The following is a 24,849-nucleotide window of genomic DNA, read 5'->3' on the forward strand; positions in this document are numbered from 1 at the left end:
ATGGAATCTGGAGTGGCTAGCTCCAAGTTCTGTTTCTGCTCTTTACTTCCGGTGTGACCTTCAGCAAATTTCCTCACCTCTCTGAACCTTGGTTTTCTCATGTATTCAGTGGGGATGACAAGAATGGCTTCCTCAGAGTTTTTGGTGAAGTTTACATGAATTAATATAAACAATGCAAATGAAGAGTGTTCTAGGGATGCCTGGGTGGCTCAGTCAGTGAAGCATCTATCTATCCAAAGCATCTATGCCTTTGGCTCAGGTCACGATCCCAGGGTCCAAGGATTGAGCCCCACATGGGGCTCTCTGCTCAATGGGGAACCTGCTTTCTCCCTCTCCCTGCCACTCCCCCTGCTTGTGCTCTCTCTCTTGTTCAAATAAATAAAATCTTAAAAAAAGAAGTCTTCTGGGGAACCCTGGGTGGCTCAGCAGTTTGGTGCCTGCCTTCAGTCTGGGGCGTGATCCTGGAGTCCTGGGATCAAGTCCCACATTGGGCTCCCTGTATGGAGCCTGCTTCTCCCTCTGCCTGTGTCTCTGCTTCTCTGTGTGTCTCTCATGAATAAATAAATAAAATCTTAAAAAAAAAAAGTCTTCTAATATTTGTCATACTTTCCACAACACACAAGCATTACGCTAAGAGCTTTATCTAAGATCAAGGTCAAGCCACTGTTATCACTTATTTGAACCACTGTATAAGCCTCTTGACCCAGCTCCCTGACCCCAGTCTATGAAGCACAGAGAAGCCAGGAGGAACCTGTAAAATATTCCTTGTCCCAGGGTTACGATTTCTAAGCACGTTTCCCACTAGAAGGAACCAGGACTGCTTGGGAAAATGGCTCATTCCAGGGCTGGGGCAGAAATGTACACCTTGAGCTGCCATTTTTTGTCCTGCCTGAAAGCAAAGACCCTGAAGGGGCTTGCCCTGCCAAACCGATGCCTGGGCCTGTGAAAATATGATTGTTGCAGTGGACTGAAATACATCCAAGCAGTCTCAAAAATCATGTGGTCATCATGTTCCTCAAAACAAAAACAACCTCACCAATATCTCAGGAGCTTGCAATGGCACCACTCATGACTCTGAAAACTGACTTACCAAAAAAAAAAAAAAAAGAAAAGAAAAGAAAAAGAAAAAATGCCCCACGTTTCAGGGTTGCCAGATGGTTGTTGTTATAGAATGAGAGAGTTGTATGTTATAGTATGATAGCTAATAAGTGAACGAGGATGGAGAAGTAGGAAACCACATTTGCAACCAGTAAGGAAATTATATTGACCTAGGTAGGCTCTGATTGTCCATGGCTTATAAACTATCTAGTGAAAGGCTGCTGGAAACTTTCCAATGGAGATCATTGGTTCTCACGCTCACTGATGAGTTCACATCACCAGAAGTGGGATAACCTGACGTTATGATCCTCTCGATGTGACACAGTAGACATCACCCAGCAAGATGGCAGCACCTTTGAAGTATTCTTGTGAAGGACTTGGACCTCAATTGAGTCAAGCCTCTAAAACCTAAGCACTAATCTCTAGGGAGAGAGAAAGATGTTAAATAACACTTGAGACGTGCGTAATCAGCCACATCCAAAATGCTGCAAATTCCATGGAACAAATGACTGAGTTTCTTCAATAAGTAACTGGTATTTAATAAAGGCAGGGGTTGGCTATCACAGATGAAGAGAGACTTAATAGGACTTTTTTTGTGGGTCCTGATTGGAAGAGACCAAGTGCTCAACATCTCAGATGGTCAGAGGGCAGTGAGCATGAACTGGGTACTTAGTTAAGGAAATACTACTATTGTGTTGGAAACAATCATGGCAATGGTTTTTTAAAAATCTATCTCTTTTCGATACTAAATACTAAAATACTAGATAAAATACTAGATGAATACTAAAGTATTCACTCCCACTCTTGACCCCAGAACTCTAGTTAATGCCAGGCTGCTGAAGTACTCAAGGGGAGAGCAATTTCTCTGCAATTAAAGTGAAATGTGAGGGGTGTATGGGTGCTTGCTATGCAATTCTTTCAACTTCATTATACATTTGAAATGTTTCACAGTAGAATGGAGAAAATACAGGGAAAAGGCTATATGGTGGATAAATAAAACTAGAAGTACAGAAAGGTGATAGTTATTGAAGAGAGTGATGAATACTCACTATTGGGACTATCAAAATAAAAACCTTTTGTAGGGATCCCTGGGTGGCGCAGCGGTTTAGCGCCTGCCTTTGGCCCAGGGCGCGATCCCCTCAGACCCAGGGTCGAATCCCATGTCAGGCTCCCGGTGCATGGAGCCTGCTTCTCCCTCTGCCTGTGTCTCTGCCTCTCTCTCTCTCTCTCTGTGACTATCATAAATAAATAAAAATTTAAAAAAATAAAAATAAAATAAAAAAAAAACCCTTTTGTACAGCAAAGGAAACAATAGTATGGGGTTCACCATACTATTCACTTGACCTCTGAATGTATAAAAAAGTTGGGGCACCTGGATAGCACAGCCGGTTAAGACTCTTGGTTTCAGCTCAGGTTGTGATCTTGAGGTCGTGGGATCAAGCCCAGTGTCAAGCCCCAGGTCAGGCTCTACACTCAGCGTGGAATCTGCTGGAAATTCTCTCTCCCTGCCCTTCCCACTTGTATGTCTTCTGTCTCTCTATATATAAATAAATAATCTTAAAAAAAAAAAAAGTTAACTTGTCTTCTATGCCAAAAAGTTAAGGCACCCTGTCTACTGGTTAAAACCTGTATATTAGTACCAACAGTTAAGATTTATTAGTACTTCCTGTGTGCCAGGCTCTGTACTACGCATACTGAGATCAGTATCATAAAAAAGTCTTTTTTTTTTTTTTAATTGAAGCATAATCTCAAGAGTTCAAGAATTAAACTTGCCCAAAGTCACTCTGGCAGTGAGCAGAATGGAGTTTCACGTTCTCAGTGGCTTCTCATTGCACTCCTTTGTGGTCTACGTGTCCCTAAGGATCTGGCCCCTGCCCAATCTCCAGCCACTGATCCTCCTCTAGGCCCTCTGTGCATGTGGGCCCATATTTTGGAATGTTCTTTCCCTTCACTGCCCCCTGACATAGTTATCTCTTGCTCCTTTTTCTGTTTTTGCTCCAGTGTTCTCATCCCAGACCCGCCCTGACACCCATGGGTCTTATTCTTGATGACATGTCCCCTTTCTTCATGTCACCACATGCTGACCTGACATTATTGTCACCAATACACTTGCTCATCTCTGCTTGTGGAATGTAAGCTTCCTCGGAACAAGGACTGGCTCTGTACTGCCCCTGGCTCCACAGGGCAATGTCCAGCCCATCCTTCCCTTCTCCCTGGAGTGTCCTTCTGCCCCAGTGAGTCTCCGGCATATGAATGTCAAGGTCAGGCAGTGGGCAACCACCTGGACAAGCAGCTGAGTCTTCACCACTACCCTGCTCCCTCCCTCTTCCTGTGACATAAAGAGCTGTCAGAGATATTGCACTGAATGCCAGGCCCCTGCTCTATGCCCTCATGGCTCCCTGTCCTCTCCCTCCCTGCACTCATCACAGACTGCAGTCATGTATGAGGTCACTTTACATGCACAGCCATCTTCCCCACTAGAAAGTAAACTCCATGAGGGTAGAGGGGCCTAAAACCCAGGTCTTTTCAGATTTCTCAATGGTCCTCATACAGGCTCCCTACCCCCTTCACCAGCAAGTGTTAAAAAAAAAATTATTCTGGCCATAGGGCACTTTTGTAAATCAAGCATAAACACAGCAGAAGGCATACAGCAATCTTTCAACAGATCAAAGAAATTGCCAAATGATAATAAAGGCTAATGTTTGTTAAGTACTTACTGTATACCAGGTCTTATGCCATGCACTTCATGTTTATTATTCCTTACATGTCCACAAAGACTCTAGGAAGTATGTGCTCCCATTTTGCAAATGAAGAGCTGAGGCAGAGGAGGGATCTGCTGCCCAAGGTTCCATCCTGAAGTGGCAGAGCTGGGGGGTCTGTATGTGTCTGCTTTGTGCTTCCCCTACACCCATCACCACCTCACCCCAAGCCTGAACATTACTGCAATGGCCTGCTGGCAGATCTCCCTGTTCCAATCCATCCAGAACCTGGGAGGCTGGGCTCTGGCTCTGTACATACACACACACTCACAGTGCCCTAGAGCCCTGTACAGAAACTCCTGCCTGTGACACTTATCCATGGAAGGATCTTGCCTCTGGGATTCTGAAGGAAAATTGAAGGGACAAAATGAGACTATTCTTTGCTTCTCAGGAGGTGCCTCTGAGACACCAGCCCTGAAAGATGGTCCCCATTGCTGCCAAATCCCAAAGTCACATTTTGGAGAGTCCCACCACACGTTAGTAAATTCAAGGCTCTGCGAAGTCCTGCCAGAAAGGGTCTGGGCTACCTATCGGCAGCCCAATGTTTCCTAAACTGTAACCAGAGCCCCTTCTCCACTTTACATAGGTTATTCCTTCAAACTGCAGGGCCCCTAAGTCCCACCATGTTGGGAATGTGGGAATAAGAGATCACAGCCTTCCTCATAACAGAGTGTGGAAGGAAGATCTGCTAAGAGGGGTGTTTCCAACAACTAATAATTCTAGTTACTCCTGGAGCCTTAGATGTTTACTTCCAAATAGAAAGGAGAATATACATAGGGTTGTCCTTTCTTGTCACTCTTGCCCATAATGTGATGTGATTTGATTTGATTTGATTTGAAAGGGTGGTGCTTTAAAGTCCAACAGGGGTGGCGTAAATCCTAGGCTACCTGAAGAGTGAGGGCTGTATTCCAGAGTTCCAGCACAGGTAAGGGTGCTGAGGTGTGCTAGGTGGCCCAGAGAGGTCCAGAAAGCAGGACTTCTTGATGTGGGGCTGACCTGGGTGGAGACTGTCATTTGTTTGGTGATTGACCTGAGCCAATCATGCAAATTCTACAAACCTTGGTTTCCTGGTTTGGGGAATGGAATAAATAACACCTCGTCCTAGGATTGTCCTTGTGCATAATTCAACACCAGCTGCGTGCCAACCACTTAGTAATCAGTATCTCAGGTTCCCTGTTGTGCCCACGCCAAATTGCCCAGCACAATCTAAACAAACACGTTCTATCTTCCTGGAGAATCCTATTACTTTATGGTAGTAAGTTTACTGTTATTATAACAAAGAGATCTATTAGAATAGAATGTGAAATATGCATGAAGCCTTCAGATAAAATGCACAATTTCTGACCATGCTTCCAGGCAGGCTTCCCATGGTACAGATGCATAGTTCTTTAAAGATCCTGGAGTCGGGATCCCTGGGTGGCGCAGTGGTTTGGCGCCTGCCTTTGGCCCAGGGCGTGATCCTGGAGACCCGGGATCGAATCCCACATTGGGCTCCCGGTGCATGGAGCCTGCTTCTCCCTCTGCCTGTGTCTCTGCCTCTCCCTCTCTCTGTGTGACTATCATAAATAAATTTTAAAAAATTAAAAAAAAAAAAAAAAGATCCTGGAGTCAAAATTCAGAGGAAGCTTTAGAATAAAAAAGTTTCTACAGGGTAAGACTTTGAGGGAGTCTCTACTTGAAAAGATTAAAATATCTATTGCTCCCTGAAGAGCAAGATCAAGTATCTCCTGTAACACTCTAATTTACATCTCGTATCTAAAGATAATAGAACTTACATAGCACCTGAGCAGAAGCAAGCAAACAAAAAACTTTCTTTGCATAAACTAAACTATTGGGACTATCAAAATAAAAACCTTTTGTACAGCAAAGGGTAAAAAAAAAAAAAAGGCAACTTACTGAATGGGAGAAAGTATCCTCAAATGACATATCTGATATGGGGTTAATATCCAAAATATGATAAAGAACTTATACAACTCAACACCAAAAAAACAAAAACTGACTTAAAAAATGGACAGAGGGGATCCCTGGGTGGCGCAGCGGTTTAGCACCTGCCTTTGGCGCAGGGCGTGATCCTGGAGACCCGGGATCGAATCCCACGTCAGGCTCCCGGTTCATGGAGCCTGCTTCTCCCTCTGCCTGTGTCTCTGCCTCTCTCTCTCTCTCTCTGTGTGTGTGTGTGATGTGACTATCATAAATAAATTTTAAAAAAAAAGGACAGAGATCCCGAATAGACATTTTTCCAAAGAAGACACACAGATGGCCAACAGGTGAAAAGATCATCAGGGAAATACAAATAAAAACCACCATGAGGAGCACCTGGATGGCTCAGTTGATTAAGCATCTGCCTTCAGCTCAGGTCACAATCCCAGGGTCCTGGGATCAAGCCCCGCATCAGGCTCCCTGCTCAGCAGGCAGCCTGCTTCTACTTCTCCCTCCTGCTCTTGATCTCTCGCTATCTCTGTCAAGTAAAGAAAAGAAAGAAAACCACCATGAGATACCACCTTACACCTGTCAGAATGACTAAAAATCAAAAAGACAAGAAGTAACAGGTATGTTGGTGAGGATGTAGAGAAAACGGAACCCTTGTGCACTGTCGGTGGGAATGCAAACTGGTGCAGCCACTGTGGAAAACAGGATGGAGTTTCCTCAAAAAATTAAAAATGGAATTACCATATGATCCAGTAATTGCACCACTAAATATTTACCCAAAGAAAATGAAAACACTAATTTGAAAAGATACATGCATGCCTATGTTTACTGCAGCATTGGTTTTTTTGTTTTGTTTGTTTTTAAGATTTTATTTAGCCATGAGTGACACAGAGAGAGAGAAAGAGAGAGAGGTAGAGACATAGACAGAGAGAGAAGCAGGCTTCATGCAGGGAACCGTATGTGGGACTCATCCAGGGACTCCAGGATCACATCGTGGGCGGAAGGCAGGCGCTCAACCACTGAGCCACCCGGGCGTCCCTGTTTGTTTGTTTTTTAAAGATTTTATTTATTCATGAGGAACAGAGAGAAGCAGGCTCCCTGTGGGGAGCCAGAAGCAGGACTTGATCCCAGGACCTCAGGATCATGCCCTGAGCCAAAGGCACTCAACACTCAACACTGAGCCACCCAGGCAACTCTGCAGCATTGTTTACAGCAACTAAGATAAGGAAGCAGTCCAAGTGTCCATCAATAGATAAATGGAAAACGAAGATGGGGTGTGTGAGTATATGTGTATATATACACATTTGTGAGTACTGCATAGCATACAGAGAAGTTGAACCACTTCTGGTGTACACCTGAAACAAATATAACATTGCATGTCAACTGTAGTCAAATCTAAAAAAATGTTTTAAAAATCTCCTTTGCAGAGGCATAACACTCTTTCCTAGAGCTGCTCAAATAAATTTATGAACTGAGGATGTTTGTACCTCCAATCACATGACTGAAGATCAGCTGAGTCTTTCCATTTAAAACTTGAAGTCACTGAAGAAATCATATCTTCTAGATATCTCCCATGATACTATTAGAAGGAAAAAAAAAAACAATTTATAAAACAATGTCTCTATCTTGCAGTTGTTAAATGAAAAGACTGGCTTTCCAGGAGTTCCTCTATCAGCCCTCAGCCCTGGCCCCTTAACTCAACCTATATGGAAGCCCACTGATGTTAATCCCAAACAAGCTCCACACCCAGCGCAGAGCCTGACTCAGGGCTCCATCTCATCACCCTGAGGATCCTGACCTGAGCCAAAATCAATAGTGGATGCTTAGCCAACTGAGCCACCCAGGCTAGGGTCTGCTTAAAAAAAAAAAAAAAAAAAAAAAAAAGAGTAATAGTTTGAGAGATTGAACATCCATAAGAAACAGAATAGTCTTCCTTAAGACAGAAGGGGAAAAAATCAGTTGCCTTTTCAATAAACCTAAAACCTCACCCAACTTTTGGGTTTAATCAATGGAAGAGTTTGCAGATTCCCAGCAACACAACCATTTATAGAAGCAAAGACAGGCCCTTCTCCTTCATCTATGCTGTATTTCCAGCCCTCGGAACAGCTCCCTGCAAACCTAATAGGAATTCTTGTTAACCTGGAAAGCCCACATACATACGTCTGCAAAGAGGCTGCTCTTCCCATGCAGAACCCCCCGCCCCCAGACCCCAGCCACATGGATGCCAGCTTGATAGTCAGTGACCCAAGCTCACTTACCACCTGTCCCTCCACCTTTCCTTTGCCTGTGTCCTCTCGATTGTGCGTTCAGGGTTGCATTTTCCGGGTTCCTTGTTTGTTGAGGGCCTGAATCTAAGCTGGCTAGCTGCTCACTGCCGTGACTGTAAACGTCATTTTTAGATTAACTGGCCCCTGCCAGGTTTAAAAATATCCCTGGAGCACTTAACCTTCAAGGCACTGGAGCAGTACTGGCCCAGGCGAAGTGGAACAAGATCTCGCACCAAACCACTCACATGGCCCTGCCACCCCTGGAGGGCTCTGCTTGCCACCTTTCAATCCCAGACTTTGCTTTATTTCACAATTCTTAGAAAACTAAGCCATGGGGCATCTAAAGTCCAAGTTGTCCTAAGTGATAATGACAAAGTCATTCTGGCCCTCCTAGGACATGCAGAAAATGAATTGCACACAGGTTGTTGAGTGTTTGAGATATGGCTTCTGGAGCAAGCCCACAGCGAAAGCTCCAAGGGGTTCATTCACACAATTGTTATCAAAGGATCACCTGGCTTCTCCCTCCCAAGGAAAGATTTGGTAAAACTTTCTCAATGAAAATGCCTCTCAATAAAATGTTTCATAGTTCTTGTGGCTTGGAGAAAAAAATCTACCCTCAAATAGTTCCACTTCCATTCTGGGTAGCCCAGTTCTTGCTAGAGCCCAGCAGGGAGGGCAGAAACCCAGTGCACACTGTCCTTACAGATTGTTCTGTGACGTGGGGAGGGCTGGAGGCATGTAGGACAAAGGTCACCTCTAGATCCAAACCAGAGCAGTTAAAGCTGAGGTCACACAAAAGGGAGCAGTGCTCTGACAGAGGGTTAAGGGGGAATAGCAGCTTGGTGGCCCCAATTTCAGTAAACCAGGTTGCACCTCACCAAACAGCAAGTGGAAAAACCTGCAAGGGCCCCAACCTATGCAAAGGGGTTAGAATAGTGGCGGGGAGAGGTACAGCCAGAGCAACTTGCTTTGCCATCTGGTTTTCCAGAAAGGGAAAGTCAACAAATTGGACTTGCAATTTCTCCACTGGACTTGTAAGCAGGAAGCGTACTCTGTGCCTGCTCCTGAAACCCTGATACTGTCGCCTGCACCCTGGGACAGCACCACATAGGCTCTACAGGCGTGGAGGATGAAATCATCCGTTCAGTAGGAGTGGAGGCCCTGGTGCGCAGCCTGCACACCTTCCGTCCTCCGATTGGCAGCCCTGATGACGGGCTTTGGTTACTCAACCAAACAACGTCGCTCAAAGAATAGCTTGTGCAATCCCCTGAGCGAGGCCCATTTCTGACTACAAACATGCCCTGTTTTTTTTCCGGGAGAATAATCTATGCCTCAAGGAAATTCTGTAAACTTCATTTGGAAAACCTTCCTATAACAACTTCAAATAACGATGGGGGCAGAGTGTAAATAGTGACAAGACAACTGGGCTTTGGAAACAGGCTCATGCAGATTCAAATCCTGTTACCTGTGGCTCTGGGCAAATGACTGGGTCTGTTTCCTCATCCAGCTATTTTGCCATGTGGTTGGGAGAAAGGAATAAAATGACATACACAGATATTCTGGCATAGTGGCTTGCTCGTAACAGGCAATTCATAATGTCTTCCTAACAAAACTCCTTACTTTCTGACAGAAGACTGCAAATGCTCCTGCTCCCCCTACACACACACACACACACACACGCACGCACGCACGCACGGAAGAGACCACAAAACTCAAAACTCGTTCTGGTAGCTCAGCTATCCTCTGACACTCTTTACAACCATAGGTATTTTCTAGAAGCTGAAGAGCAGGCTTGAAACCACTTAGTAAGTTCATAAACTTTTCCCACCAAACGCAAGAACATTCACAGAGAAATAGATTTCTTCAAATACATCTTAGATTCAGAAAGTCCTAAGTATCGTTATCACCAAAAAGAAAAAAATTAAGTGACCACATGGAGTAAGAAAAACAGGGTATCTGGATAAAAGCTGAGGGATCCCTGGGTGGTTCAGCGGTTGACTCAGCGATTTGGCACCTGCCTTTGGCCCAGGGCGTGGTCCTGGAATCGCGGGATCAAGTCCCATGTCGGGTTCCCAGCATGGAGCCTGCTTCTCCCTCTGCCTGTGTCTCTGCCTCTCTCTGCGTCTCTCATGAATTAAAAAAAAAAAAAAAGCTGTGCAGGTCCTGCTATAAACTGGACACTTGATAAAAATATTGATGTCTCCTCATCCCCCACAGAGGACCAATTAAATCACAATTTCTGGGAGCAAGCCTGACTTTGATAGTTTTTAATTTCTCCATGAGACAAGGAAACCAAAGGGACCCATGAAAGAAAAAGCTGGTTTCCCGCCCCCCTCCCTTCTTTTCCTGCTTCTATTTTGCTAGGATCTGACCCCCATCCTATCCATGCCTTAATGTCTGTATTCCTTGCAAGGGATAAGGAGTTAATGACACCTTCAGAGTCTTCCAGCACAAAAGAGAGCATCTCAGGAAGGACGGGGCAAAGCCATCGCATGCATATTCCAGATCACTGGTACTAGACAGCTTGATGCCAAGATCCCCCGGCTCCAGGGAATAAGTGCCTTGAGATGGACACCTGGACCTTATTCTTGCTCTCACCAGTACCTAGGTGCCTGGAAGGACGTGTGCATCAGACCATCATCAGTCAGTAAAAACCCCAGACCCCAGACAAAAATGAGACTCCTGCTTCTTTTCCTTCCCCAGTCTTTCAGATGCTCGTTCTGTATCTGCCATCTTCCATAAACCCTGCTCTCATTTCCTGCTGGCTGCTGTTTGACTTCCATCATACATGAAAGCCAAGGACTCTCGTGGCTGGTCTTGCAGAACCCTCTGGGTCCTCGGAACTGGCCTGCCTGCATCACCCAGGTGGGTACCTGTGATGAGGCTTAGGCTTACCAAGGGCTTGCTGAAAGCCTCTGGTTCCCCCACGCCCACAAATGCCATCAGCTGAGAGGACAGGGAGACAGGATATACACAACTTGAGTAGCAAAGAATGCCAAGTACTGATCTCCTAGTCTGTCCCACTCACCAACATCTGCATTTCCAAACAGACGTCAAAAATTTAAAGGTTCCAACCAAGATCATCAACAAGGTGATCTGAGGTTGGCAAAGCCAGATTCAAAGTGTTGGAAGGACTCAAAGTAGGAAGAGAGGCCACCTAAGTTCCAAACTTTTCTCAGCTTGAGTCAACAAGCCAGAACCCTCCAAAGTAGCCCAGAGCATCCTACCTGTTTTGCCTTGTAGGTCTCCAAAGACTGACAAGAATGAAAAGCCACTGCCACACACACACACGCCTCAAAGTTTGCTTCTCCAGTCCAAAACTCTAAGACTTAATTCTAGGTGCAAACCAAAGCAGAAAGTGAATTTCAAAAGGGACAGAATGTATTATATAATAGTGGGAGCATACTAACATGCTAAAGTCTAAAAGAAAAAAAAAAAAAACTTCCATTCTGACTTTGCCCTGCTGGACTCAGTTCAGATAGTGACTTTCGCACGATTATTTTATAACAGGACATTTTGCAGTAACAGACTTCCTTGTTTTCCAAAAGCCCTCAGCAGATATTCTTCTTGCCTGAGAAGAGAGACAATCATTCTGGGCCAGGTTCTCACATGTTCCCACAGTGAGCCACGCAGAACTCTCTAGTGGCAGGACACAACACAGGAGTACTGTCATCGTAGACATCTGAGTGGGAGCTCCTAAAACAGGGATCTGCCAGCCATGGCCTGTGCTGCCCATTTCCTTATGGCTCTTGAGCTAAGAGTGGTCTTTACATTTGTTAAGGGCTTGGGGCAGGGGGAATCAAGATTTCATGACATGCACAAATCATGTTCAATTCCAATTCTGGAAGTTTTATTGGAAGACAGCCACAACTGCTCATTTACATTTTGCACACAGCTGCTATCTCTACAAGGGAAAGTGGAGTGGTTCTGTGAGCAGGATAAATGTAGAGCCTAAAATATTTATCTATTTGGCCCTCTATAAAGTATTCTGACTCCTGACCTAAAATTGCCTTTCATTCATTTTTGCAAATCTAGTGTTGTCATCATAGCACATCTGAAAATGTGGGGGGGGAAATCCACAACTACATAGCTAAAACGTCATCAAAATGAGTCGTTTCTTAAAAACAAGTGTTTGATTTGCATCTTTTTTGGGGGAGGGGATCATAAGTCATTTAATGTACGGCTCTGTGTTGTTTAAAGCATCCACTCGATGCTTTCATTAAAAAGAAAAACATGTATCAGTTTGCTTTTTTTAATGATTTATGGTAACATAGAGTTTGCTGCTTCTTCCCTCCTCAGAGCACTATTGGAAGAGTTGCCTAAAGCCAAAAAAATAGGCTTTGTAGAAATAGGACTCCTTCATTTCTCCCTTGAGTAAGAGTCCTCCCCAAAGTTCCCAGAGGGCAAATTGAGAATGCATCCTTGTCCTGCAGCTTCCTTCTGTGAAAGCCTGCTGGCTGATGGGGCAATGCGGTATTATACCCACCTTCTCAAACCTTAGGAAAACTGAAGACCTGGATGGGAAGCAATGTTCTCCAGCAAAAGGTTCCCAAATCTTTGCTCCCCAAAGAAATGAGGTGGAGCCTTTCCCATTGGATGCATTCTTTCTCCACCACTGAAATACCAGCACGTGTTAACCAGGCCCTCTGAGTACTTCTGGCTTCCTTTTTCATCACACACCAGTCAAGTCCAAGCTTTGGTCGTGATAGTCCACCCCCCACTACCAGCCAAGTGCTGGCAGGTCAGTGGGCAATCAGGGCGTCTTCCCCGTGCCCTGACTTTACACCTCCAGTCCAGAGTCCCAGGGTAGAGTCTGGAAACACTAGCACAGTGGGGGTAGGGAAGCTCCCCTTGCGCGGTCCCAGAGCCTGGCCAGACACATAGCCATGAACCCAGAGAAATGGCTCTTCCAGCCCCAGATGGCCCCTTCAGGGTCTCTGCGGTCCCTGGTCGCAGACAGCACCCCCACGCCACAACAGCACTTGGGGAGCAGCTGGGGTGGGGTCAGCTCGCAGCCCTCAAGGCCACTGTCCTGCTTGCGCCCCTCCCAGGAACTGGCCCAGGGTTTATCTGGTCTCTGGAGGGGTGGGCGGCTCCATCCGAGGGGCAGGGCGGGAAGGAGAAAGGGCAGCCCTTCCGGCCCACAATGACTGCCACGGCGACCGCCTGCTGTCTGGGGCCCAAGGACAGCCCAAGGGCGTCAGCAGATGCCCAGGCTGCAGGGCACTGGGCAAGAAGGACACTGGGCACAAAGGGGCAGGGAGTGAAACTTCAACAATCTTTTATTCCCAAACTCACTGGGGGTTAACCCTTTCCCTGGCTAACAGATCAGTAGCATCTCTAAGAGGATCTAGGATGGAAGTGCAGACCTAACAAAGATTGTCTCCCCAACAAAGGATTACAAAATACATATATACATCTGCATAAGTATTCTTAAAACAGCAAAATTCACCAGTGTTGCAGGGGGAAAAAAAATCCCTCCGTGATTTCAGTCCATAAAAAAAACCAACAACAAAAAAAACCAAAAAACAAAAACAAAAACCCAGCATCTGGCAGTCTGTGCGGCCTTAAAAACCCCAACTTAGGACACATCTAGGAGAAAAGCATTTCTTTGCTTAAAAAAATAAAGTTTAAAAATTCCCCCTTCTCTTTCTTCCAGTTCAACTCCCACAGCTGTTCCTAAAGACATGCAGAGAACTATAAAAACAAGCCCCAGCTCACTCCCTTCTGCCGGTCTGTGAGGGCTCTGTGAAGGCTCGCATGGTCTGTGAAGGCTCCCACGGAGGATTAGTCCTCAGGAATTGTCATCCCTAAAGTTCTGAGTACTGGCAACGGCCTCCTGCTCCCTCTAAGGAAGGGCCTGAGGGCCCAGGGAAGAATTGAGGGAACAGTGTTCTTGGCCAAGAACTGGGATCCCAGGTGGGGCAAAGCAGGGGAGGGGAGGCCTTCCTAGATAAACACACCCAACCACCTTACAATCTAAAGTCTAACCTGCCAGGTAAAAACAAGTCACAGTTGACTGTATCAAAGAGGTGCTTCCATCCTGTCCCCTTTTACCATACAGGTGACAGAACAAGCCTCAAGTATTTGACCTCCGCTCTCTCCCAGATACTGTGACATCAGGTTTTAGGCTGAAGCCATTTTGCAAAGACAGCCATATGGTCCCAGGGTAGAGCCTTTGCAGCTTCTGTCTGGATAAAGCTGCCACTCCTGGCAAATATTTCGATAGCAGCTTCTAGAAACTGCCCCGGAGACAGCACCTCGCCCCCCAGTTCAGGGTCACAGATCCTTCCAGTTGATGGGCTCCTTGCCAGACTTCTGCAGCAGCTCATTGGTTTTAGAGAAATGTCTACACCCAAAGAACCCTCTGTAGACCGACAACGGGGAGGGGTGCGCAGTCTGCAGCACATGGTGACGTTTCTGAAAGACAAGGAGAGAAGGAATCACGAGTGGCACATTTGGCTCTGAAGCCACCATCTCTGCAACTGCCCAGTGCCCTGATCTTGTGATCCAGCAGTCGTGTTGCTAAGGAATACAGTTGCTAAAGGGCCCCATGATGCGTACACCTCTACGAAAACATAGGTTTAAGGAGGCCCACGGCAGCATGGCTTATACCAGGTAAAACCTAATATAAATCCAGTGCTGGGACGCCTGGGTGGCTCAGCGGTTGAGCGTCTGCCTTTGGCTCAGGGCGTGATCCCAAGGGTCCCAGGATAAAGTCCAATACTGGGCTTCCTGCATGGAGCCTTCTTCTCCCTTTGCCTGTATCTCTGCCTCTCTCTGTGTCTCTCATGAATAAGTGGATGAAATCTTAAAAAAAATAATAAAAATAAAAATAAATCCAGTGTTATGCCACTAGCTAAAAACATTTTTCTGAACTTCTTATAATGGACCACCACAAGGCTACTAGAAGAGTAAGGCTGAGCTACATATGCTAGTAAGGGAAGACCTAAATATATCAACTAGATGAAAAAGAAAATAGGTAATTGCATATTTGTTTTTTTCTTAATATCCAATATGCTATTTATAGTAGTTCCATTAGGGAAAAGAAATAGTGGAAGGCATTTTACTTCTAGCTTTGCATTACTGTGCATCAGCCTGAATTGTCAAGAAAAACAACACTTTGATTTTTTGAATGTCGGCCATACTTTGTGGAGCAAGAAGACTGTGGACGATGTTTGTTTTCTTCTTTCTTCTCTTCTGTATTTAAATAAAAACCATCTCACAACTAATTGTTTTCACAACATCTCTCTGCCTTCAAATAGCTAAGTCCAGGAAGGGGCCATAATGGAAGCCAGGCAGCCTGACATGCTGAGGAGCCTGGAGTCCAGCTCCCAGAGGCCTGGGTTCCAGTTCTGCCTCTGCCGCCTTCTGCGGCTGCACTTCCTTCTGCTGCTGTGAAGGGGGTAGAAGAGAGCCTTACTTATGGAGACACTGTGCAGGAGTGAACAATGCCCATGTGTGTTGTGAGAAGTAACAGGGGTCAAGTGCTTACTAGCATGCCACCTGCCGTGCACCTGGGGGGGGGGAGGGGTTTGCTGAAATGTGAGCTGTGCTGAGCTTTGAAGGAGGAGTTTAATTGGCCTCTGGAGAGGGGAGCCAGGATGTTCAGAGGCAGGCAGGGAAGTGGGATGTAGGGAAGAGAGGAGCTGTGGCTAAGAAAGCAGACCAGGGCCCTGCTAGTGCTCCAGACCCCAGCCCACCTTCCCAAGGCAGGGCCTTCAGGGGGACCAAGGTCAGATGAGGGCCTGAATCGAGGCCAAGGCAGCCAGATGAGGAGTCTGAGGCTATGAATGCCTGACTGGGTATGGGATAGATAGGGCAGACAGGTGGTGAGCAGAGAGGAAGGGAAAAAGAGGGGTGGGAGGGAGGAAGGTTGTCACAAATGCTATCTGATTTCTGAGTGGACAAATGCACGGTTGTACTTTCTATCCTGGGGGAGTCTACAGGAGCCAGATTGGCAAGGCTGGATGAGCAAAGGAGAACCTACCTTGGAAAACGTGGAATCAGGTGTGCTGAGGGGCCGTGGATAAAGAGACAGCTGAATACAGACCTAATGCTCAGGAAAGCTACCTGGCTTCTAATCACCAAGCTACTTTTACAACTGCTTCCAATCAAACCAAACCATTTTCAGTAATAAAAATCACACACACACACACACACACACACACACACACACACACACACACACACGGAGTATCAATCTCCCAAAAGCACACAGAAGGGAATCACTTCCACGGACATCTTACCTAGATGATCAGATCTTAGCAGTTAGTTCATTCCCGCCAGATTTTACTTCTACCATTCCCTTCCTCAAAACACCTGAAAACACCTTGTTCGTTCACACAGAAACTTTGTAGAGAGAGCAGCTGCCTCCCCTGATTCACACACTCTACTGCCGTTCACATAAAGACATGGGGAGGACATGTCAGAAACCAAAAGCCGGTGCCTCCCTGAGCCTGGGAAACCACTAAACAGACAGGACTGGCTGGGAAACTTCTCACCGTGTACCCTAATATCCTATTTTATTTAATTATGTGAACCCACTACCTTAAAAACAAACAAACAAGGGCAGCCCGGGTGGCTCAGTTCAGCGCCGCCTTCAGCCCAGGGCATGATCCTGGAGACCCGGGATCGAGTCCTGCGTCAGGCTCCCTGCATGCAGCCTGCTTCTCCCTCTGCCTGGGTCTCGGCATCTCTTTCTCTCTCATGAATAAATAAATAAAATCTTTTTAAAAAAAACCAAAACACTAAGATAAAAACCAATTCCATCCTAGAGAAAATGGAGAAGTGGACAATAAGGGTCAAGTGGACAGACTTGGGACTGGGTTGCAGGCATGGAACCTGAACACACTCCTGGCCCTGGGGTGGGCTCTGCAGGCACACCCCCGGCAGGACCTTAGGTGAGCAATGTGAGCAGGCTGCTGCTCTGCACACTCCCAAGCAGGTTCTTATCTCTGCCCTGCCACACACTACAACTTTATTGATACTTTAATTGTTAAACGAGATTCTGTAGGAAAAGGGCTACCTGGGCATTCTCGACACACCAGCTGCTTCCTGCCAACACACAAGCTACTGTCAACCTCACTTAACTCCTTTACTTCACTCACTGCAATGAATCCTGTGTCCCCCAGCAGCCCAGGCCAAGGCTCGTCTTTGATGCCTGCCTCCCACCACCTCCCCCACTGCTCCTCCTCCACCACGCTGTCCTCCATTCCAACCATCAACTCCACAGTCTGTCACAGCCTGGAGAGAAGTAACAGTCTCAACGGTGAGCAGCAGGACTGGGATGTTCTCAGGAGGTAAGGGGACAGGATTTGCTGGCAGAGTAGGCTTAAGGGGAGAAGAGAAAGGAGAGGATTCAAGGATGGCTTCTGGTTTTTAATCTCAGCACCAGGCATGTGGGTCAACGGAGGAGCAGGGAAGGAGCATATCAGGGGAGACAGAGGGAGGGTGGGTTGAGGAGGTAGGGTACTTGCCTTATTCATTACTTACCGCATCATTTGTTAAATGAATGATACCCGTATCATTCTATGTATCTGGCAAGTATATGCCTATTGTATACTAACTCTCAGAAGTTGGCCCTTTGCTTTCCTCAAACACAACTAGTTAGTTGTTCCTATAATTTGTCTGAATTTTGCTTAATTTTCAATGGGAAACCTAACCCTAACTATAAGCCTTTAGGGAAAATAAACTTCACCTTGTGACATGGGTTTTCCAGGACCACAAAGCAGGGATTCCTAAGATTTTCTAAACAGGTTTGAAGTATTTAAAAAACAAAACAACCATACCCTATCGATGGCACTGCCTTTCTTCTGAGCATAAGAGCCCCAGAGCAAGAAGACAAGGCCACTGGAGTTCTGATTTAGCCAGGACACTACCGCATCAGTAAATTGTTCCCATCCTCTCTCCTTATGAGAATTAGCCTGATGTGCCCGGACGGTGAGGACAGCGTTGAGTAAGAGAACACCTATGGACACACCAAAGAAATAAAATTAGTCAAAGAGAGAGAAAGAGAGAGAGACATACACCAGTGATTCCAGACACCCAACAACAGGGGCTATGCCCACGAAACCACTCCCATGCTCCCATGCCAGAATCCAGTATGTAGCCCTCTGAAATCAGCCTCCAAAGAGAGAATTACAACATGACTGGCAGGTGCCTCTAAGGCAAGATCAAAGAGCGTTTTATTTTTCCCTCTGCCGATCTCACCATCTTCAGAGTTTATAACATTGACTTCACCTCACATCTGTCATCAGTTGTTTAAAAAACACATTCCATGGGGCGCCTGTGTGGCCCAGTTGGTTAAGCATCCAACTCTTGATTTCGGCTCAGGTCATGATCTTGGTGTTTTAAGACTGAACCCTACATTGGGATCCATGTTCAGTGGACAGATTCCTTGAGATTCTTGCTCTACCTCTCCCCATGTTCACACTTCTCTCTCTCAAAATAAATAAAATCTCAAAAAAATACATACATATATATATATCCTAAGTGACATTCAGTAACCCCAGAAGGTAACAAAAGGAGGCTGACACATTTCACTGAAACAAAACTCCAACTGTAAGAAACCAGACAGTAAACGTTCTTTCCTTATCCTGATTATAGTTTATTTCTTAAAAGAAAAAAAGACCTGTAAATAGGTATTAAATACAAAAAAACCCACAACCCTAGGGACACCTGGGTGGCTCAGCGGATTAGCACCTGCCTTTGGCCCAGGGCAGGATCCTGGAGTCCTGGGATCGAGTCCCACATCGGGCTTCCTGCATGGAGCCCACTTCTCCCTCTGCCTGTGTCTCTGCCTCTGTGTCTCTCACGAATAAATAAAATCTTAAAAAAACAAAAAACAAAAAACCCAAAACCACAACCCTGTTTTTAATGGCAAAGGTGGGCAGCCCGGGTGGCTCAGCGGTTTAGCGCCGCCTTCAGCCCAGGGCATGACCCTGGAGACCTGGGATCGAGTCCCACATCGGGCTCCCCGTGAGGAGTCTGCTTCTCCCTCTGCCTGTGTCTCTGCCTCTCTTTCTCTCTGTGTCTCTCATGAATGAATAAATAAATAAAATAAAATCTTAAAAAAAAAAGATCTTAAAAAAGAAATGGCAAAGGTGAGGCCACTTCCTAAGTGGTCAAAGTTAGCAAATAAGTTTAAAATATTAATACCAATATTAACTGGTGCCTGGTCGGCTCAGAGGGGATGTGATTCTTTTTTTTTTTTAAGATTTTATTTATTTATTCATGAGAGACACAGAGAGAGAGAGAGAGAGAGGCAGAGACACAGGCAGAGGGAGAAGCAGGCTCCATGCAAGGAGCCTGATGTGGGACTCGATCCCGGGTCTCCAGGATCACACCCTGGGCTGCAGGTGGCACTAAACCGCTGCACCACCGGGGCTGCCCGGGGATGTGATTCTTGATCTGAGTCATGAGTTTGAGTCCCACGATGGGCATAAAGATTACTTAAAGATAATAAACTTATAAGTAAATAATAACAAGGAACAAATTTTTCTCTTTTGAAATATGATTCAAATATGAAAGAAAACATTGGCTGAAAGATGAAAAAGGGGATTAGTTTTTTTTGACACCTACAAGTACAGCCATTTTATGCGAGCGTTTGGGTTCTTCAAGTTCTCTTAGAAACATAAACCAGCAGGACAGAAGAAAAAAGTGTGCTGAAATCCATCCAAAGCACACCTAGCAGTGGTTGGCTCACCTTGCTTGGCCCACCCAGATAAATCTCCGTGACCAGGATGAACGAAACCATCAATGTCTGTAGACAGCTCTTTATAAATGTTTTCCAAACTGAAAGCAAGCCGGAAGAGAAAGAACAGGATCTTGAGCACAACTGTGAAAATTCAGTAGGCGAACAACACACAGGTGGATCACAGCCTGTGCCACCAGCCCATGGAGGAGAGAGCGGATAGAACCTTGAGGATTCACGAGGAAGCACCACCATCCCTTCGGACAGGTAACCTTGCCAAAGAATGTTCTTTGGTCTAGGCTTAGATTGAAGGGACAGCACCCTTTGGAGATTTAAGTACATCAGCCTGGGAGTTGCTACATCTCAATTAATGCTTATAATTTGATATTTTATGTATTTGTTATATTCGCATACATTATGTGTAAAACTCCCCAAAGCTGTATATTTTAACCAGGGGTGATTTTGCTCCCTTTGGGATTTGGGGCAATGTCTAAAGACATTCTTTATTGCCATTTTACTAGTGTTCTCTAATTCAGCAGGGGTGAGGTGGGGGGCATGTTGCCAGCATCTAGTGGGTAGAGGCCAGGGGTGCTGCTCAACATCCTACAGTGCACACAACAAAACCTCTCTTGCACAAAGACCCAATCCCTGACGTCAATTGTATCAAGATAGAGAAAGCCTGGTCCAAAGGCTACTGAAGCTCCCCCAGGAGGCATACCTAGAATCTGCAAAGTACACATTTCAAAGTAATCACATTTGGACCCAAGCCATCTGTCAAGCAATCCTACCTGGGTGGAGGTGGAACAGGTCTTTGAACACTAAAGCAGAGCCCATGGGCTTGGTTGGGTCCATGATATGGATCCTGTCCCAAGATGACAACCTTCACCTGTGAATATAGGTGGCAAGAAATTAAATACTGTCGCATGGGCAGTTTAAACGAACACCTGGCGGATAACCTCTACACAGAACCTCGATGATGAGAAAGGCAATTCCTCTTCCTCCTGACCCAAACTAAGAACCCCCAGAAGGGAGTAGGTGACCTGGCACCATTACTTTCCACTATCAAATTATCCTTCATTCCATTTCCCTGCTACACGCCCCGCCCCTCCACTCCTTCTCTGACGCAGATGTGTGAAAACAAGTCCATCTCCTTCATTTTTCAAATTACAAAAATATGCCCTTGGCACATGTACAACCATCCAGAAATGCACAAAGTGGCTCCTTATCTCCCACTTATCTCTATCCCCTGATTCAACCCTGTAAAGTTAGCTATGTAAATCAGGATGAGGATACTCATCACCCCACATTTTTTGGTTTCTCACATCATGCATTTTAGGTCTCTTTCAATGCCCAAAGCACTCAGTCACTGTCAGTTGGGAGTTGGCTTGTTTCCTATTTTTTTCTTCACAAAAACATAAAAGATGTTATTATCTTTACGTCCTATTTTTTTTTTTTTTGGGGGGGGGACAGATTCAGAATAACAGAGGTGCTGGTCCAAGGACAAGTGTACTTAAAATTTTCATCATAGACCTGTACTAATTTGCTTTTCAGGGAGCTGAAGTTATTCAAGGTCTCTACCAGCAACATAATGAAGATACCAGGTCCCCCATATCCTCTGAGGGATGAAACAAGAAGACAATGAGGTCAAAGGGCCATGGGGAATGTGGCAACGTGCAATGAAAAGTAATGAGATCAAGGTCACGGGCGGTGTTAAAATACAGCTAGTCCTTTTGATCAGTTGCCTGCCCACCTCTTCTGCATTCTCCTGCTTCTGCCTATGGTGTTCCTTCTCAGAATCTTTTCCCGTGGCTAAAATACATTACTACATCCTTCAAAACCCAACCTTCAGACATCAGGAAACTTTAGTGGGTCTCCCTGTTCCTGCCACTGGTGTGTACACTGTCCTCAGCATTCTCCCCTCATGAAGCGGCCTGTCCCAGCAGGAAAGTTTTTTGAATTCTGTTCCTGAATAAGGGCTGACCCTGAAGGAGCCACTTACCCTCCCCGACCTTCCATATCCTCCCTTGCAAAGAGAACTAGCTCGGCCATCTGATCCTCAGAACTTTCATGTTCTATTAGGACTCCTTGTTGACACTGGTCATTGGTATTCAAAAAAGGACCCACGACTCAAAACAAGGCACAAACTAGTACTGAATTTAAAAGGACTCAGTTTCTTTAACTTTATAAAACCAAGGGCTAAATTCAAAGCTCTTGCTCTAAAGTGAAAAACTGTCAAGTCTACTAAGTATTAGGTGTGGCAGCCTTATCCACATGGGTCATTCACCTATTTCATTTCTATTTAGTTTAATAGGCACAGGTTAAATCACAGGATTCTTGACCTTGACTTATAAAATGCGGGAGAAGGAAAAGGTTAAGAACAAGATATGAAATCTGCAGCATAAGCAGACACTAAACGTATTGGGCAAGAAAACCAGATCAGAAAAGAAACGGAGAACACACTTCACAAAGGAGGTGCTATAGATGATCTAGTTGGTTTTTCAAAATACAGGAAAAAGTACTATCATACTGTCCAACTCTGAAGTAGGAGAGCTAGGGGTGAAAGGGAGGCTAGAAAGTAGCACATGGTTTTCATGTTCAGCTTCCCCGGTTCGCACAGTGTAAAGCCAGAAACAAGCTTCTGAGCAGGAAAGACTGAAGGGACCAGAGCAGCCAGCCAGGAGCTATTGTATAGAATGAACCAGAGCAAAGGGATCTGTTAAAAGAAAAACAAAACCCTTTGTACCAGAAGTCAAGAGCTTGAAAGCATCAACTATAAAAGCATGGTCAGATAGTAAGACCACCAAGCTGCAAGTCAAAGTGGAGGGTGCACTCTAACAAGTTGCAAAAAACCTCAATGCTTTGTGCCTGTTTCCTCACCATCACCACCAGAATAGGACAGTAACACTGGCATGGGGTCAGTTTCAGGATTAAATACAAAACACTAGAGCATACAGACACAGGTCTGTGTACAAATTTTTCTTTTCTGCTAGGTTGACAGCACATACTCTAAAGTAACAGACCAAAATGTACCCAGCCAGACCCCACAATTTCAGTATTTTATTTATTATTCCATCATGGGCAGGCACTTACCTCCAGTGTCCTTAATTAACAAATACTATTTGACCTCCCCCAACCTCTTTTGCCAAAACTCACCAACAACCTGTACTTACATGTCTTATGTCACACATTTGGGTCCAGGTAAAGACTTGGTGTGGGGGTGGATACACAGTGTAATGTTTTCTTTCTTCCGCAACAAAGCCCATTAGCTAATGTAAAGACAAATTAAGATTTAAAACCAGATTCTCATCGGAAAGCGTTAAGGATTCAACAAGGAAGTTTCCAACGTAAGCTAACTAAAGCATTGTCTAGCTCTTTGCCCTGTTTTACACCCAAATTCTTGTGAAAAACAAAAACTGTGTTTGCAGATCACCAAAGATGTGCCTCCACTTCCATGCCCCTCCCCTTTGTTTCGACTGGCCTCGCTGCCTTGACTTCCTATTAGTACTAGGCCCCTCCCTCTTTTTTGTAGAGGCTGAACCAGGTGGTTTGTGGTTTTACCGTGCAGCTGTTTCCTGGAGAGCAGACCCACTGAAGGCTTTACGAGATGCCACACCACCATTTTTTTTTTTTTTTTTTTTTTTAAGATTTCAGGGATCCCTGGGTGGATCAGCGGTTTGGCGCCTGCCTTTGGCCCGGGGCGTGATCCTGGAGTCCCAGGATCGGGTCCCATGTCAGGCTCCCTGCATGGAGCCTGCTTCTCCCTCTGCCTGGGTCTCTGCCTCTCTCACTCTCTCCGTCTCTCGTGAATAAATAAATAAAATCTTAAAAAATTTCACTCATTTAATCACGAGACGGAGAGAGCGAGAGAGGCAGAGACCCAGGCAGAGGGAGAAGCGGGCTCCCTGCGGGGACCCCGAGATCCCGCCGAGCCGAAGGCGTCCCCAGGCTTACCTTTATGAAATACGGCTTCCCGAACTCTGCGCTGAGCGGCTTCTTCCAACTCTCACCAAAACCCACAGGCACATTGCGGGCCGCGAGCCTAAGCAGGGCTGCGGCCTTGTTCCTCTGGATGCGGACCAACTGCTCGGGGCTCAGCGGCGAGGAGGGCGGCGTGCCGGGGTCCTCCTGCCCGGCCCGGGCCTTCTTGGCGGGGCTGGCCTGCAAGTGGACCCCGCACAGGCGGGTCAGGAGCTGCGACCGGCCGCGCCCGCATCCCCACAGCGCCCGTCGGAGCACGCCCATGCGCGGGGCAGGCGGCCGCCCCCACCTCGGAGCTCGTCTCTAAAACGCGGCGGGGACAGGGGCGGCGGTGAGCGAGGCCCTCGCAGAGCCCGCGAGCAGGAAGGCCCCGATCCCCCGGCGCCCCGCCGCGCCCCGCCCCGCTCGCCGCGTCCCCACGTGGTCTTTTCGCGGCAAAAAGAATCCCCCGGGAGTCCCGCCCCCTCCCCTCTCCGATTGGGCGGCGGGCCGGAGGGGGCGGAGCCCTCGCCTCTGACTGGCGCCGCGGGCCCCGAGGCCCGTCTCCATTGGCTGGCCCCTCAGAATGGCGGCCGACGGGGAACTGCGCGGGTGTTTTGAACACGTGCAGTCGGCTCTGAACACGGGGACCCAGCTCACGGGGTGGGCGGCGCGTCCCTGCAGCCCCTGGGCCGCGCGGGGCCCGCCGCCCTCCCCGCGTCCCTGGCCGCCGGCGCCCGGCCCGTGCCGCGCCTCACCGCTGCATCGCCGCTCTCCTCGGCGGCCGCCGCCACGCCGGTCCCCGGGTCGGCCGGCTCAGGGCTGCGGGCACGTCGCTTCCCGGCGGGGGTCGGGGAGAAGAAGGAGTAGAGCGTCTTCTGGCCGATCATCCCGGAGCCGAAGAGCGCGGACGCGCGCCGCCCGGGGACCCGCGGTGTGTGCCGGCGGCGGAGGTCCGAAGTTGGCGCCAAACCGCCCGCGCATGCTCGGACCGGGGGCTGGGCGGGGGGCGGGGGCGGGGGCGGGGGCGGCGGGGCTAGTGCGCATGTGTCGCAGGGGGACGAGGTGGGGCTTGGAGCCTCGGGCGGTAGGCGGGGTCCTCGGGTGCATTGGCCCCCGCGCTCACCTTCCCCGGGGGCGGGGG

General features: G+C 47.0%; 2 protein-coding genes across 2 annotated transcripts in view; both read right to left on the bottom strand.

Annotated features, from left to right (window-relative positions):
- Window positions 1–8,354, bottom strand: part of ACACB (acetyl-CoA carboxylase beta) — a 131,335-nt gene extending 122,981 nt beyond the window's left edge. The window contains exons 1-2 of the mRNA XM_072802917.1: window positions 8,045–8,354; window positions 7,274–7,365 (exon numbers count right to left, since the gene is read on the bottom strand). The gene's annotated coding sequence lies outside the window, so the exon portion shown is untranslated. The remainder of the gene's footprint in view (window positions 1–7,273; window positions 7,366–8,044) is intronic.
- Window positions 8,355–13,317: 4,963 nt separating this feature from the next.
- Window positions 13,318–24,664, bottom strand: UNG (uracil DNA glycosylase). The gene is made up of 7 exons (XM_072802922.1): window positions 24,464–24,664; window positions 23,700–23,906; window positions 22,919–23,014; window positions 20,537–20,634; window positions 19,761–19,849; window positions 17,845–18,023; window positions 13,318–14,473 (listed from the first exon to the last, which is right to left on the bottom strand). The coding sequence occupies exons 1-7, from the start codon at window positions 24,593–24,595 to the stop codon at window positions 14,333–14,335; spliced, it is 942 nt and encodes a 313-aa protein (XP_072659023.1). The 5' UTR covers window positions 24,596–24,664; the 3' UTR covers window positions 13,318–14,332.
- Window positions 24,665–24,849: the final 185 nt, after the last annotated feature.

Source organism: Canis lupus, chromosome 27 (assembly GCF_048164855.1).
Source record: "Canis lupus baileyi chromosome 27, mCanLup2.hap1, whole genome shotgun sequence".
In the NCBI taxonomy this organism is placed as follows: domain Eukaryota; kingdom Metazoa; phylum Chordata; class Mammalia; order Carnivora; family Canidae; genus Canis; species Canis lupus.

Bases quoted from the DNA above. Each gene is read 5' to 3' on its own strand.
- UNG (XM_072802922.1), bottom strand. From the start codon at position 24,595: ATGATCGGCCAGAAGACGCTCTACTCCTTCTTCTCCCCGACCCCCGCC. The intron at 23,907-24,463 runs GTGAGGCGCGGC...GTCCACTTGCAG, and splicing joins AGGAGAGCGGCGATGCAGCG to GCCAGCCCCGCCAAGAAGGC. The intron at 18,024-19,760 runs GTGAGCCAACCA...GTGTGTCCATAG, and splicing joins ATCTGGGTGGGCCAAGCAAG to GTGTTCTCTTACTCAACGCT.